Genomic DNA, 22,572 nt, shown 5'->3' with positions numbered 1-22,572 from the left:
TGACGTATTTGACACGACACACAGTGTCACACAAAGTGCTGCTGCTCTCCAACCAGAGAGCTGTAGACCTCATTTTTACAAGACAGAAATAGATCCTGAATCAATAAAGAAATCTGTAATACATCACAATAACAAGCAGAATCAATAATGTCACTGGTGTCAAATGAAAATTATAAACAACAATACCTTGTAGAGGTATGTTCAAGGACACAATGACATTGATGAAAGCACATTTATCACCACGCACAAACACGAGCATCAGTGAAGCCAGTGAGATCACAGAAGAAGAAACTTCAAACTTTCATCCAGATGGGAAAAACAATCTCACATCCATTTTTACTTTAGAACATGACTTGCAAAGGATAACTATATATTTAACTTTCACAAACTTATCATGATAAGAAACATTTTTCTAAAGTTTTTATAAAATATAAATACAAAAAGCAAATATACTCATCATGCCTCTCTTACGGAGGGTCATAAGAGGATGCAACTACACCCAAGTTTGTAAGCATCTGTCCTGGCTAAAGCTACTAACTGAATAACTTAGCTTAGCATAAAGAATGAAACTGGGGGAAACAGCTAGCTCTACCTGTTTCAAGTTTCTAGCCCAAGCTAAGATAAGTGGCTCCTGCTCTTAGCCTCAAATTTATTCTCTTGGTAAGAAAGCAAAACTACAAATTTCCAAAGAGGTTGAATTTGTCATTTGCATTTTCAAGTTCTTAAAGCCTTGATCGCTGTTTGAATGATAGTCCATGCTGTAAAATAAAACACCTCATTCATTCCAAGCCCACTTCAGAAACACATGATCACATCATCCCTGAAAAGTGTAACAACATCTCCTTTCAAAACATGACAGAACCCCGTTGTTCTTTCAGACATATGGGTTACAAAAGTTAATGAGATGGAAAGTCGGATTGGAATTTCATCTGATAATAGTCACATTAAATGATTTGCAAAAATTATGGTTCAAATTCCTGAGGATTCACATGTTTTGTCTCTCTGACAGTGTGAATGTAATCACTGCTTAAAACCTACTCATCCACACACACACACACACACACACACACATACACACTCACAGACACAAGCTGCCATCTATTTAAGTCTATAATGAGCGTTCAGTCATTCAGACTCAGCCGGTGGAACGACTGTGGCTGCCTGTGGTTCCTTTTTAAGCTCTGCTTATTTACCTAACCTCACACAGGCTCACACACATGGCCGTACAGTGCTCACACACACACATTTACTCTCTCACACACACGCACACACACACAGACAGTTTACCCTGGCAGAATGGGAGACTTGCTGGGGTGGAGAGGTTTAGACAGCAAGGCAGCAGACGGATGAGGTGGAAACAGAGACTAACATCCATCTCCATAGCTGAGAAGTTTCATCATTCATGGCAAATTGAGAGTTATGAGGTAAAGATATGTTGCAAACTTTGTGGCGTTTTTCCACTTTTAAAGGCACAGGGAGCCATTTTTAGAGCTTCAATCACTGAAAAATGCTAGCTAGACAGAAACAGCTATGTGCTATGTTGTAATATGTTTTTTTTTCCAGCAATCAGCTTCCCTACATCAACATCCCCACAGCTATTACCACCTACCAATGTAGGAAGGCAGACATTTACAAGATGATACTTTAACCTCTTTGAATGTGAAAATATGACCCAGAAAATAATGTAACACATATCTAAAAGAAATAATCAACTCTCGAGTCAACGCGCAGCTGCTTTATAAATCCTTATTGTCTCTTAACAAACTTTTCGAGCCTTCTGCTCCAGAAATGAATATATAGGCTGTAGGTTTCTGGACTTACCGTGGCAATAGTGGTCCACGGGGAAGCATGATCTTCGCTGGGATGAATCCCTATGTTCCAGCGGGACTGGAGCATGTAAACAACCGGCTCCACGCTGACATTGAACTTTGACACCCAAACCACCTTCACACGACCCTCCGAGTCCTCCACAAAGCTCATCTCTCTGCGAGGCTTCAGAGGAACGCCTGGAAGAACACAATTAAATAAGGCTTACATTAGCACTGAGAAAGGGAAAACATGTCAGACATTTAAATAGCATTACATTGCAAGGTTTACTGTTGAGATGTGTTTCCTGAGAAGGTTGTTGTATGTTTTAAAGATATGAAATGTGGGGATGTTTGAATAAAAGGTGCTGTTGAGGATATTGAAAAGGATCACATCTGTCTCAAACATTTCCTCATTTCAGTACTAGAACATTTAGAACTTATTCAGTGCTTTTATAACTGTTGGGTTAACTAACTAGAGATGTCCCAGAGTGACTCATTTTCTAGTCCTTTAAATGAAAATCAGACCAACCAACTAGACTACGGGTGAGAAAGCATTCAGAAAACAGTCTAAATTGAGCACACTATTTAATAAGAATTGATACAACTTCTATAAAGCTTTTCTGGGTACTCAAAGACATTTTACAAGAGCGAAAAATGAAATGAATAAATAAAACACAACAAAAACAGAGGTGGGAAGGAAGTAGAGGTCATATGTTGTAGGCTTTTTAACAGGAAGGGTTTTGAGTACTTAACACGGCTAAACACGGTGGGCAGTGCAGCTACCATTAGCAGAGATAGCACCACAAGGTTCCAGACCCCGTTGCAGGTTCCCATTACAATGTCTGTTTAACCAGACACAACTTTATCTCCATTTTCAGATCAAAATACTGCCAAACTGTCACGCACCTCATAATACCATGGTCACCTGTGCTCGTTTACATATGGGTGCTAAAACATTATAACACTACGCCTTTAACTGCTGCATTGGTTAGTATTGACAGTGGGTTTAGTTGACTTGTTATTCTTTTACTGACTAGCATGGGTGATGATGTTTAATCATTTATTCCACTAAATGTACACATCCTCAATAATAACCCTCTGAAAATAAAAATGGATAATTCTGTTAATCAGGCACCAATTGCTATTGATTAGCATTTACTCAAAATAACTTGATCAATGTTTTTTAAGTTGGCAAATCAGTTGAACTGCTGAACTTATAACTACAAGGGCATCTGAGGCAGTTTGTACTCCTGATTAGCTCCACACAGAGCTTTCAATCAGCTGCTGTGTGGGCCTTGATTCAAGAATCTTTAGAAATATTTATAATATATAATATTATATATTGTAAGAGTTAAAGCTGCTGTTGGTACACAGAGTAAACATCTGTTTAGAGAGAGGGACTTTGAATGTCAACAGTATCCCTCCCAACCAGATTTCCTCTTCGCCCCCCAACACAGATCGCTGTGTGCAGTCATGATAGTGCCGAACTCATAACCAATCGGAGGATGTAGTAGGGGCCGCCCCTTAACCAACCAGGACAGAGGATGGGAGATTAGCTATGATTGGTACGTCAAAACGGGAACGAGGGGAATAATAACATTGCTTGTTACGGCATGGGAAAACGCAGAGATTTTTCAAATGACTTCACTTACCGATGAGTACCAATGGGCTTTAAGACCTTTTCTCCAAACCCAACAGAAAAAAAGTGACATTTTTTACACCATTCCTACCAACAGCAGCTTTAATTTTCAGTGTTTTCATTAAATATAGCATCTTCTACTTTGAGTAAGTGTGGTGTTGTGGATATAAAAACATTGTGCAGCTGCATTCTAAACTGAAGCCCACAAGATGTTGCAAACAACCTCTGACATGCTGCCAGGGACTTGCCTTTACCTTTATATAGATTGGCCGGGGCTTGGCATGTATGTCCACAGCCGTTAGCGCAGCATTTCCTCGGGGAGGGGCAATGCTGGTCTGACGAGCAGCTCTCCACGCAGGCTGCAGCGAAGCCGGTGGCTCGCTGAGGCGGAGGGCAGTCACCCTGACGAGACAACCTCAGGGAGGTCAGAAACTCCCTGCTCGTCACACACTCTGTCTGCTTCTGAGAGACAGAACAGGGGGGGATTGTTATTATTGCAGCTGACACATAACGGAAATAATATGTAATGTTTAAACACACATACGAGGGCAGAAAAACACAGCAGAGGGGAAAGTGTTTCCTTTGGTAAACTCCAACTGGCTCTTTGCAGGCAGCACATGAGCTCTGGTATAAATGTTTCTGTGCACATGGCTGCAGATCAGCAGAATGTAAACACAAGCTTAGCTAATAGCTGTGAATTACCCTGTGTTCCTAACCAGCCAGCCAGTCAGCCATCCAGCCGGTAACATGCTTCAGCTATTGTGATGAAAAACTAATCTGTCTGAAAACCACCGCAGCAGACCGGTTTTACAAATAATCATTTAAGGCTGCACACACAAAGTACACACATGCACTTTCTTACATATATACACCCAAAGGCTCTAACATGTTATTCATAAAACACACATAAAGCTTGCATAAATACACACATAAACGCTCATTCATGGCACACACGGTTAAAAATAAGCTTCATGGGGCAAAATAAAGTTTCTTTCTGGTGCTGAAGTGACACCGCCACCATGGCTGTTGTTACACATACAAACACACACACACACTTGGCTCTCTCTTTCGGCCTTACCTCACAGGACTTTGGAGAAAGCACCTTCTTGGACTCCCATAGTTCTTTGCATGGCTGAAGGCACTACACACAAAGAAATATAAATACACACATTTAAGTCTGCAAAAATGCATGATAAATTAAGAGTCTGACATTTTATACATATATGTTGCATCACATGATAAAGTGAGTCAAGAAACAACATAATGTACATAGAGGAGCATGAAGGTTGTTGGTCATCAGGGTAAGGGTGATTTAAAGGCAGATGATAGACAGAGCTGAACTTCTCTCAATAGGGCAGAAAGAACCAAATGAGACACATGAACATCTTTTGGTGGTTACACAAGGATGAAAGGATGGATTCAAGATTCAAAGATTCAAAGGTTTTTATTGTCAATTTTCACTGTATATACGAGACATACAGGAAAAACAAGATGCTGCTTATCTCTTCCAGCTTTTAAATATCTAAAATTTAAATATAAAATACAATAAAATATAATAAAATACAGTTCTATAAAAACATCCTATGTACACAGTGCAGGTAGTAAATGCAACTCTCAGTCTATCAGTAAGAACATGAGGCTACAACCTGCAGCTGATGAGTTCAATTTAGCAATAAGACTGAAAGCCTGATTGTTCATGCATGAGATTTGAGTGTTGCTAGCAGTGGATTTTGTTACCTCTGTACTGTTGACAATTTGATTCTTCATTTGTTCAAATTGAACCATGAGTCTGTTTTTCGTGGTTACTTTGATACCTGATCGGACCCCATTACTGCCTGTCTGGTGTACAGGTCATTAACTCCGCCTCCTCCATGTTAACAGATGGGACATGGGTCAAACTCAAATTAAAAAACGTGTGAAATCCATTTCTCAGTGTGTGCAGGATTAGCAGAGTAGCAGAGGAATGGTTAGAGAAAGCACAACGGACACAGTAACTGATAACAACAAGCTGTTCTGCTACTGACTGAGGGATCTGTACTGTTTGATCTGAAGAGTTTAATGTGTGTTTTGGTTAGCAGAAGTGGCATGACATCAATACTACAGTAGCTGATCCCTACTGAACAGACTGGCTCTAAACTTCCCAATACGTCAGCAGGTATCAGGAGGAGTTTTTTGGATTTATTTCGAACACTGGAGGAGGTGGAGCACGTTGTCCATCTTAGTGTCAATGCAGGAGTCTTGGCCTTGCCTACATGTACTCTAATATCCATCAGTGAAAAGGGTGTATTCTTTTCCTTAGCATCCTCTGCAGTCAAATTCTAGAGTCCTTATGATGACGATTGTGTTGCGCTTTTGTCATTAGTTTGCAATAACAGAGAAGCAAAAAACTAAAATAGACTGAGACTTCCAGACGCTTTACAATATCAAGATTTTGCAGCTGGGCCAAGCTGCTCCTTAGGAACACAACCAACATTCTGCAACAACTGCAGAAGTCTTAATGCTATCTATTCAAAAATAAAAATAGATCAGATTTAAATCAGTTATCTCTTTAAAACAATGATTGAACAAAAAGACTTTAAATGTTTATGGGCAAGCTTTGAAAGTTTTGATGGGAGGGTTTTGTGATTTAAGACTGCATCAGGCTCGCTCTGCTTCCCTGATTCCAGCCTTTGTCCCAAGCAAAGTGAAGCCTTTTATTTTACGTATGAGTTGCTGATGAATTGAATCTAACTTTATGCAAAAAGTGGAAGTAAGATTATGTCCTAGAATAGCTGACTCCTCATGTAAAAACGAGGATAGATGGCGGAGTGTCCAAGCGTTTGCAGAGACAGAGCTCTGAGTGTTTCAGCAGGTAGGGAACACACACTCCTGCAGCACACACTCTTCTGGTTTGCCACCTCAGTGAACTGGTGAATGATGGCTCTTACAAAATTAAAACCAGACAACATATAAAAACTGCGGTTTCACCCCCAGCCTCCTCCCCCTTTCCCCCTTCTCTCTCTCTCCCTGCGTCTGTCCATCTGTCTCCCTCCCTCAGCTTCCCCGTGAGCCTGGCTTCAATCAATTCTGCAATTTATTCCATTTCAGTGATTCAAAGAGAGCAAACAGCATCAACAAAGAGCCATGAAAACTTCATTTTGCACAAAAATGACTACTGTTGGATGAAGAAGTCTCCCCCAGACGCTGTTTGAAACAGGCTCATTATCAGACTGATGACAGGAAATATTTCAGATGACAACTGTGTGGGGTTTTTGGGTTATCAGGACACTTGAGCCCCGACTTTAAGATGCTATAAAACTTCACTTTATGTAAACGATAAAGGCGAGGCAGTACAAAATAACCTGTCACTGGATTTTATGCAGCATCAGCAGACCAAAGCATGTGAAGCTACGTGAACATCTGCAGGTTTGTTAACCTCTGGAGCCTCAGCATGAAGCATGATATCTGTTTTACGCTGTGCAGATTTATTTCATTAAGAAAAAGAAGACTTACTACTCACTTCAGTCCAAGAATGTCTGTTTTAAGCATTGAACACTCTTGCTCTGAAGGGCTTAATGTGGCTGTGAAAAGGTTGAAGTTTGTTCTTCCACTACTCACAAAGGTAGATTAAATAAGGGATTATACATGATGATAGATACATGGTGAATGAAGCCCAATGTGCTGCCTTCAGGGGGTGTGAGGTACACCCAAGAGGCAACCTCCCTGCAAGAATTGAAGCTAATCTAGAAGTGTTAAAAACTGCAGTTCCTCGAGTGTCTACTTGAGGCTGGCTCCGGAAGTACCAGAAACCACATAAACACCAATTCAACAAAGAGGATCTTTACAGCAGAAATAAACATGTTTACAGCCTGGTACAAAAAACAAGAGTCTGGATAGCTAATTTCTCTATTGGCACACACTGTACAGGGGGTGAATTTTTCTTAACTCAGCAGTTTAGAAGATATTATGATTACAAGTTTTCTATAATGAGAGGCACAGCTGACTTGATTGACAGGCGGGAACACTGTAGCTGATAGCGAGGAGGCGAGGAGCCCGCCTCTTTACCTCTCACTAGCTGGACAGAAGTTAGAATGTGTTCAGCATTTCAATATGGCACCCAATGAGGATAGACTTTGAAACAAATGGGTGATGTCACAGATACTAAGTCCATATATTATACAGTCTATGGTTAAACCGAGTTACCAGCTTGTGGTCTTTCCTAGGAAGCAATAAGGAATGGTTTGAGGTGTCTGTGGTAAATAGAATATGGTAAAAGAACAACTCCACACATGTGACCACCTTTCTCCTGGAGAACTTCATGCATATTTAAGAATAAACAGGATTGTTTATAACGCTCTTTTTATACCGATGAAAAAAAAAACATGATGCAATAAATGCCCCTCACTTTTTGTTAGATTCCCACATTTGGATCCAATAAAACTGTCATGAATCAAAGCTGACTGAAACCTTTGTTCCCTGTAAAGAAGAAAAAACAATTTCTAAAGGCCAACTTTTACAAATTGAGAGGTATCGCTTTATTTTATTATTTCTTCTCATTTTCTCTGCACTGTAAGTTATTCATGCATTCCTCCAAATGTCTGGATGTGAGGAGACAGGGAGATAATACCAGGGTGCACACACACACACACACACACACACACAGTATTGTAACCAGATCCTGAAATGCAATGTGTTTCTTCAAACAGCTCTCATGGGCCTCTTCAATCGACCGTGTGCTGCTCAGGTTGTCAAACCTCCCCAAAAACACCTCACACACACACACACACTCACTGAAACACACAAACCAACGAACACATTCTCACCACTCCATCATCCATCTAACCCGACCCATTCTGCACTCCCTCCTCTCCTCTTTGGCTGCCTCTTTGATCAGTTACAGTCATGTTTAATTTTTCATTCTTACCCTCTCTCCATCATACATCCCCTCCCGTCTTCCTCTGTTCTTGTTGTCTCCTGTCTTCACATTATCCCTCCTCTTCTCCTTTGCCTCACCTCAATATCTCTCCTGTCCATCTTCCTCAACTCCCACTAACGTATCCTCTTCTCCTCAAAGGCTAAAACAACCGCACCGACTACAGTTTCCTGATAATAAAAACCTCAGGTCAAAGCCAATCATGAATACTGTGCAACACCAGAGTGATCATTGTGCACAGGTGCAAGAGTTGAACAAACTGAGTGCTTGTCTGGAGATAGCATGTCTTGTCCTGTCCGTGTCTTGTCATGCAGTGGATTGTTTGTTTCAAAAAGCATTTGAAAAAAACGTTGAAAGCCAAATGTCCTAGTTTCTAAAACATGTTTAAGTGAGATAATTAAAGTTCTTATTTCACCAAAACATGTTATTCAAAAAGATAACCTTGTGTTTATTGTTGTTGACAAGATGACTAAGGTCACCTTCTTTTGTTACTGTGATGATGAAGGTCAGCTGTCCTGAATGTTTGAATGTTCTGTTAACATAGTTGAGGCAAAAAAAGCCTGAAATGAGCAGACATAGGAAGTATATGTCCTAAAAACTAGGGGTGACCCCAAATAGTCGAATATTGGACGATTCGTTCTAACGAGTCTTAGTCGACTGTCAATCTCATAGTCGAATATTTGCATATGAAATGTGGATCATTCCATTCAAACCATGGGGGTGCTCAATGTCTAATTTTACATTATTTTCCTGTTTCCCTTAAAAATAGTGTCTCATATATCCTATTTTTATATAAATATAGACTTATTTCATGTAATTCTGAGAACAGCTCTTGAAGTGTTAAATCTCCTTAAAGTGGTAATTAAATCTCCCCTGGTAATTAAAGGTGGACTCTCCCATTTAGCGGGAGCTGTGGAGCAGACGTACCTCAGCTGGTCTTTAAATCTTTCTACGTTCATGGTAGCTCAAAATGTCAGGAAATAAAACTTCAGTTGATACTTAAAAACAGTGATGAAGATGAGGAGCAGCTTCATGAAGAGGGCTGTGAGATCAAGGATTACTGGACCACACAAAAACTGTACGGGGCGAAAAGAACGAGCAGGAATACCCAAAGCTGTCTGAAGCCTCAAAAACAATCCACAGCATCCCATCCACCTCCACACCATCAGAGAGGATATTCTCAAAGACAGGATTTACAGTCAACAAAGACAGGAGCGCACTTCTGCCCGTACACACGATGGTTTTCCTCACGTACAATTTGAAAAGACTCAAGCGGACAAAGACGTGATGAAAGACTGTTTTAAAAGGTTCTGTTAAGAGATTTAAAAACCCTTTAGCTGGTTCAGGTTTGATTTTGAACATTATACAAATGTTTAGTCTTAAGTTGGACAAACTACCCTCTGCAGTGCTGCTCTCCTCTGTGTGAACACTGTTTAAATATCTCCTGATTCTTTATTCTATGGTGGAGCGTTGTTCCATGTTTAATGGATGGTGGTCTTATTTGAGTTTTCTCTCCTTCATCACCTCGTTGTTTTTGTAATATAGATTTAAAAAATCTAAGTTTATACTTATAATATTCTGTTGTCCCTTTTACTTTAAGCTATGAGTCTCTTAATTGTAAAGGGTTATGTGCAATATTGTCATGCGGTCACCATCATGCAGACTTTGGGTCAATAAGGAAAAACAACAAACATTCCACTATTCGTCAACTATGGGCAAAATCTGATGAATCAGATCGACTAAGCAAATCCTTAGTCGGGCTCACCCCTACTAAAAACAGGGCTGCTGTTTATACTCCTTCCTAAGTGGTCATGCAGTAGACAGGATTTAAGGATGCAGACCATCTTATCACATTGTCACAGGTTAAAGTCCTTTTCCTGTTATTGTATTTTGCATGGTATCAAACAAAAACAGAATTATTATCTGAAAACAAATCAATCCATCTAATTTAAACCAATTCTTTGATGTTTTCCACCCTGGTTAAAGCTCATTAAGTTTATTGTACTTAAAATCACTGGTTTAATTTAAGAAACACGTCAACACAAGTTATACAATCTTTAAAAAGAGATGATTATTGTATATGTTAGTATATAAATGGGAGCTTGCTTGACCATTAATCCTGAATTAATTGATAGCAGAGAAGGGGTAGGATTTAATAAGTGTTACTTCTTCCCACTACTTTTCTGATAAAAGTAGAATTCACATTAAAGATGTTTTTTTGTTTCTGTCTTTTTGTTTATCGTGGCTTGTTATTTTTTTACATGTTCCCAATACATACTTTCAAAAATTCTCACATTTCTTCACCATTACCTCTCAATATCAAATTTCACACATTTCTACTCATGTTTGGAAAAGCTCCACATGTAACAGGGTGTTTTTTACAGGTTGTACTTCAGTGATTAATGTGAGTATTTATTATTTCACACAGTAGGGCGAGACATGTGAGAGATGGAAGAAAGGGGGCGTCGAGTCAAACAGATTTCAGCTGAAAACACTCGTGGTATGTACCAGGAACGCACCTTACACTCTCGAATATCAGTGGGATGTTGTAAATCACTGAGGAGCACTGTATTCATGTAAGAGGAGCTGAGAGATGAACAGACACTTTGGCCTTGAAGGCGACATGATGAGTTATGTGTATGAGCAGGAGAAACAGTAGACACAGCAGAGGTCAAAGGTCAGAGATGTTACTGTTTAACACTCCAACACACTGTATCAACACAGCCGAGATTAATGGCCAGGTATGTGTGCACAGTTTGTATAGCAGCTCCTCAGATATCTGTATAATAATTAATCACACACACACACACACACACACACGAACACACACACACACACACACACACACACCTCTGGCCTCTCCTGCTGTTTTATGGCCTCACCTGCCACGATAGAGGGATGACAGCCACACTCAGCGAGAGGGAGGAGAGGAAATGGGAGCGGGAGGGCAGGAGAGATGTGGTTTCGGAGAGGATGGAGGGGGGGATGAAGTGAGTGTCAGCTGAAAAGGAGAGAAGAGATGAAAGACAAATAGGGAAACAGGTCCAGAGAAAAAGAAGTGAGAGAGAGAGAGAGAGAGAGAAAGAGAGACAAAAGAAAGACCAGATGTGCTCACTCCACGTACACGGTCCAGTTCAGGGGGTACAAGGAGTAAATCTCTTTATGGTAATTTATGTTTTAAGCTTGTCATCAGTTCTTCAGAGTTTATTTGATATATTCAACCCAAAGTACCACATGTGTGCAGAGTACCAGTGTGTGCAGCATACCGGATGGATATTACTTAGAATCTTAAAGGTTTGGTGCCAAAATCAACCGAGGGTTCCTCCCGCAAATACAACTAGAAGGTGGACGCCTTCAACAAGATTTGGACGGCTCTCATCAGAGTCTTATCATCATGAAGATCAGAGTTTTCCAAGGACAGCACATTTTCTAACACACACAGTATGGGTGGCACCACCTCTGCCTGATGTTGAGCCATGTCAACACCATGCAAACAACAAACATCTACCTTTTTTTTACATTTTTTATTTAGCATTACTGTTGTTAACTACCTAACCCTGACAAATAAAAACTTTCTCTGCAGTTATCACCTTTAGACTGGTGGGCTAGTCTGACTTTAAATTTCTATTCACTGACTATGACTTCCATAGCTTCAGAACATCCCTAATGCAGTCCAATAAGTAATATGCACTCTGCAGTTTACTTAACAGAGGGTGTAGTCTTATTCTGGTAAAGCCAATAAGATTATCCAGGTTTAAGGCTGGTTGGTGGAGAGGTTAATGGTAAATGCCTAAATGTATTCATCACACAGCACTGTTGAGTCCTCAGACACAGACTGTAAGCTACAGACACCTTCTGATCCAACCTGATCTCAATCACATCATGTTGCTGAAAGAAGTCCTGGAATTTTAACATCTGCTGGTTTTCAGACATTCCTCTACAAGCCAACTGACACTTGAGCAAATGATTAAAAAAAAAAAGGAGGAAGAAGGAGCCAGTGCAGAAATAATGTGAGGGGGCTGAAATACAGGACCCTTTAATGGGGTGTAAGAGAGCCTTTGAACCAGTTAAGAGAGAGTTATAAAGAAGACGTGAGGAAGAGAGGATGAGGAGAAGAGGAGTTGCAGTGGCTCGATACTGAAGCTCTGTTCTTTTGTTCTGCATCAGACCTGTTTGTTGGTGGACATCCTGCTACTTCTAACACACCTGGTACACATTACTACATTTACTCTACATGTGTGTGTGAGAGAGTGTGTGTGTGTGTGTGTGTGTGTGTGTGTGTGTGTGTGTGTGTGTGTGTGTGTGTGTGTGTGTGTGTGTGTGAGAGAGAGGGGGGGGGGGGGGTAGATAAAAAGAAGGCAGAAGAAGGATCAACAGATGGAGGAACTGAGTGAGGGCTGTAGTTCAGTTTTAGAGAACTTGCATGTGTTTTTCCATGCGAGAACGTCCACTGATGATGTGACACAAACCATATGTGTTCGCAACATTCCTGGTGCATGTGTGTTGTGTGTTGTGTGTTTGTGTGTGTGTGTGGCCTTTGGTAAAGAGACAAAGGACCCTTATTCAACAAAGGAAAAGCTCATCTTTTCAAACCAACTTTTGAAGAACAAAAGAAGAAACATTTTTTTTAGCTCTTCAACATTTTCCTCCATGTTTTCTAAAATAATGAATCCTTTCTGCCTTTTAAGTTCAGTGTATAACTTGAGAAGTGAAATGTGTGCTTTAGTGTCACAGTGCACCATTTTGTCAGTATGTGTGTGTGTGTGTGTGTGTGTGTGTGTGTGTGTGTGTGTGTGTGTGTGTGTGGGTGTGTGTGCAGACAGACTGACAACGTGTGACACATTTGAAAAACTCAGTGAGAACAACCGAGTCCAGCTTAGCTCAACGTCTGGATAGGGACCCAGAAAGGAGCTTAAGGGAGCAGGGGAAAGAAAGAGCAGTCATCAAATAAGTCTCTTAAAATCTCTGTCAGAAGTTATTGAGTTTGTTCCACTGCCAAACGGCTTTATGAGATCCTGCAGCTGAGTGTAGGTTGAGAACATCTCATATTTTGTTAGATTTGTCTTACTAAAAGCCCTAATACTGGGTTTATAAACATTACAGAAATGTAGCTCCCAAGTGAGGTTGTCTGAAAATGAAACGGTACAGAGGAGTGTTCCTCCCTCAACAAACCAAATGCTGGGAAACACTGACCTCTGACCTTATATGTTCTTTTCTCTGCGCTGAGAAAATGGTCCAGACAAAGGCTGGGCGATGCACTGTAACAATACATGGATCCTATAATGGTGTCCCAAGCACAGTTATTGGACTGTAATGTAAGCAGAGAAAGTTATCTATCTGGCTGCCTGCAATTAGATAATATTCGATTTTTGCTCCAAAAAGTAGTATGGGAGGTCGGGCCTTCAGTTATCAGGAACCTCTCCTTTGGAATCATCTACCAGTCAGGGTCCTGGAGGCAGACACCCTCTCTACTTTTAAGAGTAGGCTTCAAACTTTCCTTTTTGATAAAGCTTATAGTTAGAGCTGGATCAGGCTTGGACCAGCTCTTAGTTATGCTGCTATAGGCTTAGACTGCCGGGGGAACTGACACACTGGGATCCCCTCTCTGCTCTCTCTCTCCCTGTCCCATTAAAGTTACTAACCACAGACCTTTCTGGAGTCTCTGAGCTCCCTTGTCTTGTAGGTTCCTCTGAGTCGCTGCCGTAGACGGCCTGCTGCTGTGGACGTTCCAGACTCCAGCTGCTGCTACAAGTACGACTATCCGTCTCACCACTATCATCTCTCTCTCTTCATCTCCCTCTATCCCTCTCTCCAACACGGTCTCAGCAGATGTGTGTCTAACATGAGTCTGGTCCTGCTGGAGGTTTCTGCCTGTTAAAGGAAGTTTGTCCTTGCCACTGTAACTTGCTAAATGCTGCAAAGTGCTCTGCTCCTGGTGGATTAAGATGAGATCAGACTGAGTCCTGTCTGTAAGATGGGACTGGATCTTATCCTGTCTTGATGTTTGGTCTTTGTTAATAACAGAACATAGAGTACGGTCTAGACCTGCTCTGTTTGTAAAGAGTCTGAAGATAACATCTGTGGGGATTTGGCGCTATATAAATAAAGATTGATTGAGTGATGATTGACTGCTTGTGTTTGAAGTGTAAGTAAGGTATATGAGAAGTCTTACATCCTCCCCTGGAACTGATGTCACATCAGCCAAGTCTCCATCCACCCAGGTGGGGCAGCATCAAAGACTCTCTGTAGCCCTTCTATATTACCACTGTCCTGTTTTGATTGTGCAGCTCTTTTCATTCCTCACTCTCTCATGTGTTGCTTTTGTTTAGTTTTGATTGCCTTTGTGTTGTTTTATGTTCACGTTGTTCATCAACTTATTGAATGTGCACTTTCTAGCTTATTATGACTAGTTGCCGTCACCGCCAACAGTTTTGCAGGAATTTGACTTCAACCCAAAATATTGCTTTCAGAAGTTTCATATTTGACCTGATGATGGCGTTTGATGATAATTCTGCAGAAACAACTGAAGACAGGATCATGAATGTGTGCGAACCAAGCAGCAACCTCCGGCCGCGAGAACTGAAGCCAATGCAGAAGTGTTAAAAGCTGCAGTTTCAAAAGCATCTGCTTGAGGCTGGCTTCGGAAGTGTCGGAAACCACATACACACCAATTAAAAAAAAACAATCTTTACAGCCTGTAGTCTTAGATAGGTCATTTCTCTATCGGCACACACTGTACAGGGGGTGAAGTTTTTCATAACACTGCAATTTAGAAGATATTAAGATTGCGTGTTTTCCATAATTACAGGCACAGCTGACTTGGTTGACAGGTGGGAACACTGTAGCTGTTAATGAGGAGACTCAAAGCCTCACACTAGCTCCACAGAAGTTAGGTTGAGTTCAGCATTTCCAATATGGCATCTGCTGACGATCGGCTTCAAAACAGCACTTCAGAAACAGATGGGTGTCATCACGGATACTAAGTCCATTATTTATGGTGTGAACACAGTCTTATGTCAGTCAATCCAAGGTGTTGAAGGTTTTCACACAAAACCATGAATGTAGATTAATAGTCTTGGTGGAGGAAAAGTTCAAAAAGTAACTCAAATGTATCATTTAGGAGCTCTTAATGTCAGTCAGAGTGGTGAGCCAGAAAACCGTCATAGAGTTCCATCCAGCATGAATAAAATATATGAAACAATATCGTATACTGTCTCTGTAGGACCTTAGAACCTGTTGGAATCTGGTTTACCTTCCTTTATAAATATTTTTCTGGGACAAGTGGAGGAATTATTCAAATAAAGTGCAACAGAGAGCTGGGAATATTCATTAGCCTGTAATGAAACAGGAACAAAGTGAACTGGGCGTTTTGTACGATGCTCTCAGGATGAATAATCAATAAAATAACAACCAGCCCGAAACATCTTCCACAAATCCTGTTCACAAAAATACATACATACCTCGGGAGCACTGAACAGCTCTGAAACGTCTCGGCTGTGTAATTCATTATTTTGATGAATCTTGACAATTATGGCCCAGGACTGGGATATGTGCTTTTCTCTGCTAATTTATTTGTGTTGGCCTGCTCCGGTGACTTTTACAAATTGGGCTGTGGCCACTTTCAACAGACTGTAAAATGGTAAAAAAAAAATTAATAATAACCAAGAAGAGACTGAGCATGTCTGCGCAGTATCAGGCTGTCTGAGAGGGAAAAACTGTGGTTTATGCAGCCTTGTCCCTGATTGGCTGGTTTCAGAGAGTGTTGCAGCATAGTGCCGCACTGGTACTCACACCTTAACAACAACAAGGCACAAAGCCAGGGTGATAAAGTTTAGACATGGTTTTAAATGTTTTCTGTTCTCGCTCTCTCTGCTTCTTTGTTGAACTTTAAGCATCAGGAATAGAAACAAAGGAAGGGAGAGACGGAAGGAAAGAAAGGATGCAGATAAGTTGGGGGTTAAAGGCTGAGTGTGTTTTTGTAAGGGGGTGTGAGGTAAAGTACAGAGTTGATGTCTGATGTTTTAGAATCCAACAGGGGTAGACTTGCTCTTGGCTGGTGTTGACATTAACCCCAGCTGACCTCAACATACACAAACTATTGATATACGCTCCCACTCTCACGCCTGTTTCTTGCCTTTCCTCTTATCCGTCCGTCGTGTGAATTCTCAGCAAAAGCTTGCCAATGCTACGAGAAGTAAAATACGACTCAGGTGTGCTTTCAGCTGAGACAAGGCTTTTAAATAAGTCTGAACCTGAACGGAGAGTTCAGAAAACACATCAGTTAGAAAGCAGACAGGATCTGTCAAGAAGTCATTAATATTGGGTGAGTTAAGGTCTGTGAATAAAAGGTAAGGGTGGACAGATATTCAGCAGACTACACGGCATCGTTAGATAGCCAATAGAAAAAATTCTAATCACAGGTTTGTTGTTTTAAGGATCAAAATGGGCTTTTCCATCTTTTTGTTCCTCTCTTTTCAAATACCGATGATGTTTCCCTGAATTCAGTTTTCATCTTTCAGCCTTTCCTTTTTTTAAGAATTGATCTTTCATTTAAAATATGAGGATCCATGTTGAACTTATCCCCCAATCGTCGGTGTGTCTGAGATGGAACCAGAGGTCCTAAAGCACTGACAATTATGTCCAGAAAGCTAAAGCAAGCTGCTGGAGGAACGGACAGACTGGCAGCTAAAAATACACACAGCATGGAAACTCCTCTTAAATCAAACAATGAATTAGCACACACACACACACACACACACACACACACACACACACACACACACACACACACACACACACACACACACACACACACACACACACACACACACACACACACACACACAGTGGAGCCTCCTGGCACGCAGTGTTAAGTGAATAAACAGGGGATAATTTTTTGCTCCAGTGTGGATGGATAATGGGGATAAAGGGGAGGAGGTTATTTCAACTAAAAACACAACCTTTGCTATTACAGGAGTCGTGTGGTGAATGTGAGGATTCCATCAACAAGAAGAGCGACAGAAGGTCTCTCTCTGTCTCTGGAGAGAGAGTTGGAGTGTGTCAAGCTTTGGGTTGTGTAGACTGCTGTGTCAGGTTGTTTCTGTTATCTTCCGCTAAAACACCAGGATAGGTTCAAGGTATCTTTTACTCAGACCATAACACGTGGTTTGAAATTCATCAAAACAGCTGAAAATGTTTTATTAGCATGTGATGTGAAACAATCTATCCTATGTCCTAAGAAGGGATGTGCACATTTAGTCGACTTAAAGATTAAATGTTGTCACACTCAGAAGTCAAAAGAAACACATTTTTATTATTTACATTATTTTAAGCCTTAAAGCTGCTGTTGGTAGTCACAGAGTGAACATCTGTTCAGAGAGAGGAACTTTGAATGTCAACAGTATCCCTCCCAACCAGATTTCCTCTTAGCCCCCCAACACAGGTCTGCGTGTGCAGTCATGATAGTGCCGGACTCATAACCAATCGGAGGATGTAGTAGGGGCCGCCCCTTAACCAACCAGGACAGAGGATTGGAGATTAGCTCTGATTGGTACGTCATAACGGGAACAAGGGGAATAATAACATTGCTTGATTCAAAGGCATTGGAAAACGCAGAGATTTCTCAATAGTCTCAAATGACTCCACTGACCGATGAGTACCGATGGGCATTATGACCTTTTCTCCAAACCCAGCAGAAAAAAAGTAACGTTTTTTACACATTCCTACCAACAGCAGCTTTAAATGACTGTCATATCTTGTCACTAGCTGGGGCTGTAGCTCCAGTCAATAGCTCCTGCCTTCATCATGTTGTGTTGTACTACCCGGATGTAAACAAGCACAGTGTGGTTGGGTATGTAGGCTGTATCTGGTTAAACGAGCATATAAACACTTGACTGGGGCAATGCGTAACCTACACATGCATGTGGATGTTAACCTGAGGAGGACCCAAGGCTGACGCTGCTAGCTATGCTAACGTTACCCACGCTCTGCAAACCAAATTGACATGGTTTACCTGCAGTTCCTGTGATGCCATGTTTAGATGTGTGACATATTTTTGCTAAATGGACTATTTTCTACGTTTTTCGTTATTTTTGGAGAAGTGGGTTAACTGGAATTCAAATTTCCATTTAAATGACTATGAAATTAGTCACTTCAGAGCATTCCTAATTATTCTAAAGTTCTACTTAGTTAGCCAAAAGCTGCAAAATTTGGACATCGCTTTAAAAGGAAAAGGATTTTATTTACTTAGTTAATTGCTGTAGAAAACCAACAATGATTTAAAGCATTGAAGTTTAAGTAAATCTGAGAGTTCTTTTCAGGTTACATCTGCAGCAACTAGTGTTGTTTTAGACATTAGCAAAATGATGTCCAAAACAGCTAATAAAAGTGTTTGTTACATAAGTACGGAGCCCCTAAAGTGACATGTGCAGAATTTTTTTTTTGGAAAGTATCTCGTGTGCACGAGATACTTTCTCGTGCACACGAGATGACAGTACAGCAGTTCGTTGAGCTTTATTTCAACCTTGGGCTGCCTTGTATCTTGTTACATTTATATACGGACTGTTCAGTCTGCATTTACGAACACTTTGTAATTTGTGAACCTCACTGCATTTGTGAATGGAATTTTTGAGACTGCAGGGCAATGTCTGTAACCAATCAGACGTCTCACTCCTATGCAGCCAATCATAGTGTAGATTCCAGGGTATGTGGTTGTGAAGCTATCTCTTTAGCCATGCCCGAGACCAGAGCGCACCGAGACCAGAGCGCACCGAGACCAGAGCACACCGAGACCAGAGCGCACGGAGACCAAGACCAGTCGATATCATCCCGCATTTAGGATCAACAAAGGATCAAACATAGCCCTCATTAAATAACTGCCTAAATGCGGGATGATATGGACTTGTCTTGGTCTCAGTGCGCTCTGGTCTCGGTGCGCTCTGGTCTCGGTGCGTTCTGGTCTCGGGCATGGCTAAAGAGATCGCTTCACAACCACATACCCTGGAATCTACACTATGATTGGCTGCATAGGAGTGAGACATCTGATTGGTTACAGACATTGCCCTGCAGTCTCAAAAAATCCATTCACAAATGCAGTGAGGTTCACAAATTACAAACAGTTCGTAAATGCAGACTGAACAGTCCGTATATAAATGTAACAAGATACAAGGGAGCCCAAGCCCTCATCACTGCTGAAACTCCTCCTGATGGAGATTTGCTGCTGCCAATTTTCTTTCACCTACCAGCAATTAGCTCCAGCAGGGCGATGAAACATGCAGGAGATTCAGGCTATCAGACCTTGTTCCATTTCAAAACAAAAACAGTGAGCGTTGCTATTTGACAAGGAGAACAAAGACCCTCACACACACACACACACACACACACACACACACACACACACACACACACACACACACACACACACACACACACACACACACACACACACACACACACACACACACACACACACACACAAAGCCTATCGTCAGTGAGTGTTACCCAAGATTGGGTTTTAGGGTTTATGTAGGGGTTATGAGTAGCTTTAGGATATGATTCATCTCAGAGTTAGTCTCTGTGATTCATGTTTGAGTAAGCCGGTCACGTCTGAGTGAATGTGTGTATTTACCTGTGAGCAGCGTCTGTGGTTTTCACACCAAACCAAGACTTGGTCGCTCTGGAAAAGAGAGAGGAAGAGGATTAAGTCAAGCACACAGAGAGAAATACACTTTTGTGTTTTGACGCGCTGTCTGCATGTGACCTATTCATGCAGCAGTGCCCCAATGAACAAGAACATGGAAAGCAAAATATTGTTAATGAAAGGTCATCAACCGAACTGCAAAACCAGAGAAAACCGTCCATGCAGAGAGACTCAAACTTAACCTTTCACTTTATTTACTTAATTATCACTGAGGTGCAAAAGGACTTAGCACACTGTGTTCGTGGTTGCTGAAGCAGACAGAGACCACGTCAGCTGGGGTGATGTATGTTTTTATGTGTGTGTGTTTTGTGTGTGTGCACTTACTGCAAAGTGAGTCAAGACCAACGGTAAACATGTCTGTATAACCACTGTGACAGAGGGAGACGTCACTTCATGACCACGGCACGGGAAACCAAACCAACCCCACTTCTACTCATAACTTTTATCTCCATTCATAGAAACCCTCAGCAGTTTTATCTGTAACACTAAACAGCTGTGAGTGATAACAGATGATGACACAGTTATATGCAGTGGGGCACAAAGAACACTGCTTCATTACTTAAGTCAAAGAAGAGACACTCTATGTCAAATATTACTCCAATACAAGTGAAAGTTGTTCAGTCAGATTATTACTTGAGTTAAAGTACTGGAGTACTTGCTTTTAAAATACTGAAGTATTCAAAGTACTTCTTAAAAATATCTTAAAACTTTGTATTTTTACAAAGCATGAGTGCAGTCAAGAATACATAGGAGTACATTCTGTTACATCATGTTTATTTAGAAACCATTACTTGAAATCTCTAAAAACTATACCATGGAATAAAAACAGACACTAAGTTACTCCACAGACACCTTAGTTTGAAATGTTCATCTGGAATGAAACAAACGTTACGTAGCTCAACACGCTCTCTCAGGTTGGACAGTGAATGTTTGTTTGTTTGGGCAGAGTGGGAAACAGGGAGAACATTTCAAACCATACGTATCATTCTTCATTTAAAAACCTCTAACACGGGCTGAAGATATGACCATGGGTGCTCATGTGGAGAATTCTAGCCATCATTACCACCTCTACATGAACTGACTGATCTGAGTGATGCTCTGTGTTTGCTCTACGTTCAATCGTGGAGACGCACGATATACAGGTACGACTAAACCACTGAGACAAGCAGAACAACACAAACACAGTTTACTGTCTTAGGATCAGATTTCAGAAAAGAGAAGGAAATTCATGAGCTGACTTCAAAGATAAAGTAGAGAGTAACTAGAGCACTGATAGAAATGTAGTGGAGTCAAAAGTACAATAGTTGTCTTCTGAATGTAGAGGAGTAAGAGTCATAAGTTTCCCCAAAAAATAATACTCAAGTGAAGTACAGATACTCAAAAACTGTACTTAAGTACAGTACTCAAGTAAATTTACTTTGTTTCTGTCCACCACTAGTTACATGTGCTACATACAAACTAGGGATGTACATTTTAAAGGTGACATATCATGCAAAATTGACTTTTTAATGGTTCTTTACCTGAAATATGTTTCCCTGGCATGTCTACAAACCCCCCGAGAATGAAAAAAATCCATTCTGCCCCTGTTCTGATTTCTACACCTTTCTGTAAATGTGTGCTGAAACCAGCCGTTTCAGACTTCAGTGTTTTTGTTACGTAACAACAATATCCGGTCTGTCACGGAGTCAGAGCTCGGAGCTTGTTCAGCCCATAGACTGTATAAAATAATACTGAATCCCTCCTCCGTTTTTCATTCCCTGCACACATGTGTGCTAACAAGGAGCTTAGGAGGGAGGCATGCTAGTTGTAGGCTGTCTTAATAAACACAAAGGTCGGTTTTACTCCCCACGTCTGCAGATTTGAAGATATAGTGGATGATTTTTATTTGTCATTGATAAGTGCTAGCGCTAATTAGCATAGCCACATAGCTATATGCTCATAGCTATATGCTCATAGCTGTAGCTGTAGCTGTGTACCAAGACACACGTCAACATACTGACAAATAAAACAACAAGAAACACAGAATCTGTGACCAATCCTTCAGAAAGGTCCTGCTGCCTTTCTGGTAGAGGTCGGTTTTACTCCCCACGTCTGCAGATTTGAAGATCTAGTGGATGATTTTTATTTATCATGGATAAGTGCTAGCGCTAGTTAGCATAGCCACATAGCTACATGTTCGTAGCTGTGTACCAAGACACACGTCTACATACTGATAAATAAAACAACAAGAAACACTAAATCTGTGACCAGTCCTTCAGAAAGGTCCTGCTACAGGCGCCTCTCCGTCAGGATCAGATTCAGAGGGTTGAAGTAACGTGATCTCTGAGCAGCCGTGTATATTCAGCCAACATGTAAACATTAGATCAACGTGCTGGAGAGCTGAGGCACATCAACTTCCGGAGGGGGCGTGGTCAGAGAGAAAACAGAGTGTTCTGAGGAGGACTGAAGAAGAGGACTTTTCAGGCAGACCAAAATCTGATTTCAAAGTGTTTTTTTGAGCATAAACTTTAAAGAC

At 41.0% G+C, this 22,572-nt stretch overlaps 1 protein-coding gene across 1 annotated transcript in view; it reads right to left on the bottom strand.

Moving 5' to 3' along the window:
- The window catches only part of anos1b (anosmin 1b), a 67,082-nt gene that overhangs the window by 23,610 nt on the left and 20,900 nt on the right, over positions 1 to 22,572 (bottom strand). Inside the window, exons 2-5 of the mRNA XM_034700308.1 lie at positions 19,986 to 20,033; positions 4,526 to 4,588; positions 3,702 to 3,909; positions 1,822 to 2,006 (exon numbers count right to left, since the gene is read on the bottom strand). Of these exons, the coding sequence (XP_034556199.1) occupies positions 1,822 to 2,006; positions 3,702 to 3,909; positions 4,526 to 4,588; positions 19,986 to 20,033 (504 nt within the window). The remainder of the gene's footprint in view (positions 1 to 1,821; positions 2,007 to 3,701; positions 3,910 to 4,525; positions 4,589 to 19,985; positions 20,034 to 22,572) is intronic.

This window comes from Notolabrus celidotus, chromosome 2 (assembly GCF_009762535.1).
Source record: "Notolabrus celidotus isolate fNotCel1 chromosome 2, fNotCel1.pri, whole genome shotgun sequence".
Lineage (NCBI taxonomy): Eukaryota > Metazoa > Chordata > Actinopteri > Labriformes > Labridae > Notolabrus > Notolabrus celidotus.
This window is presented reverse-complemented; position numbering and strand designations above follow the sequence as displayed.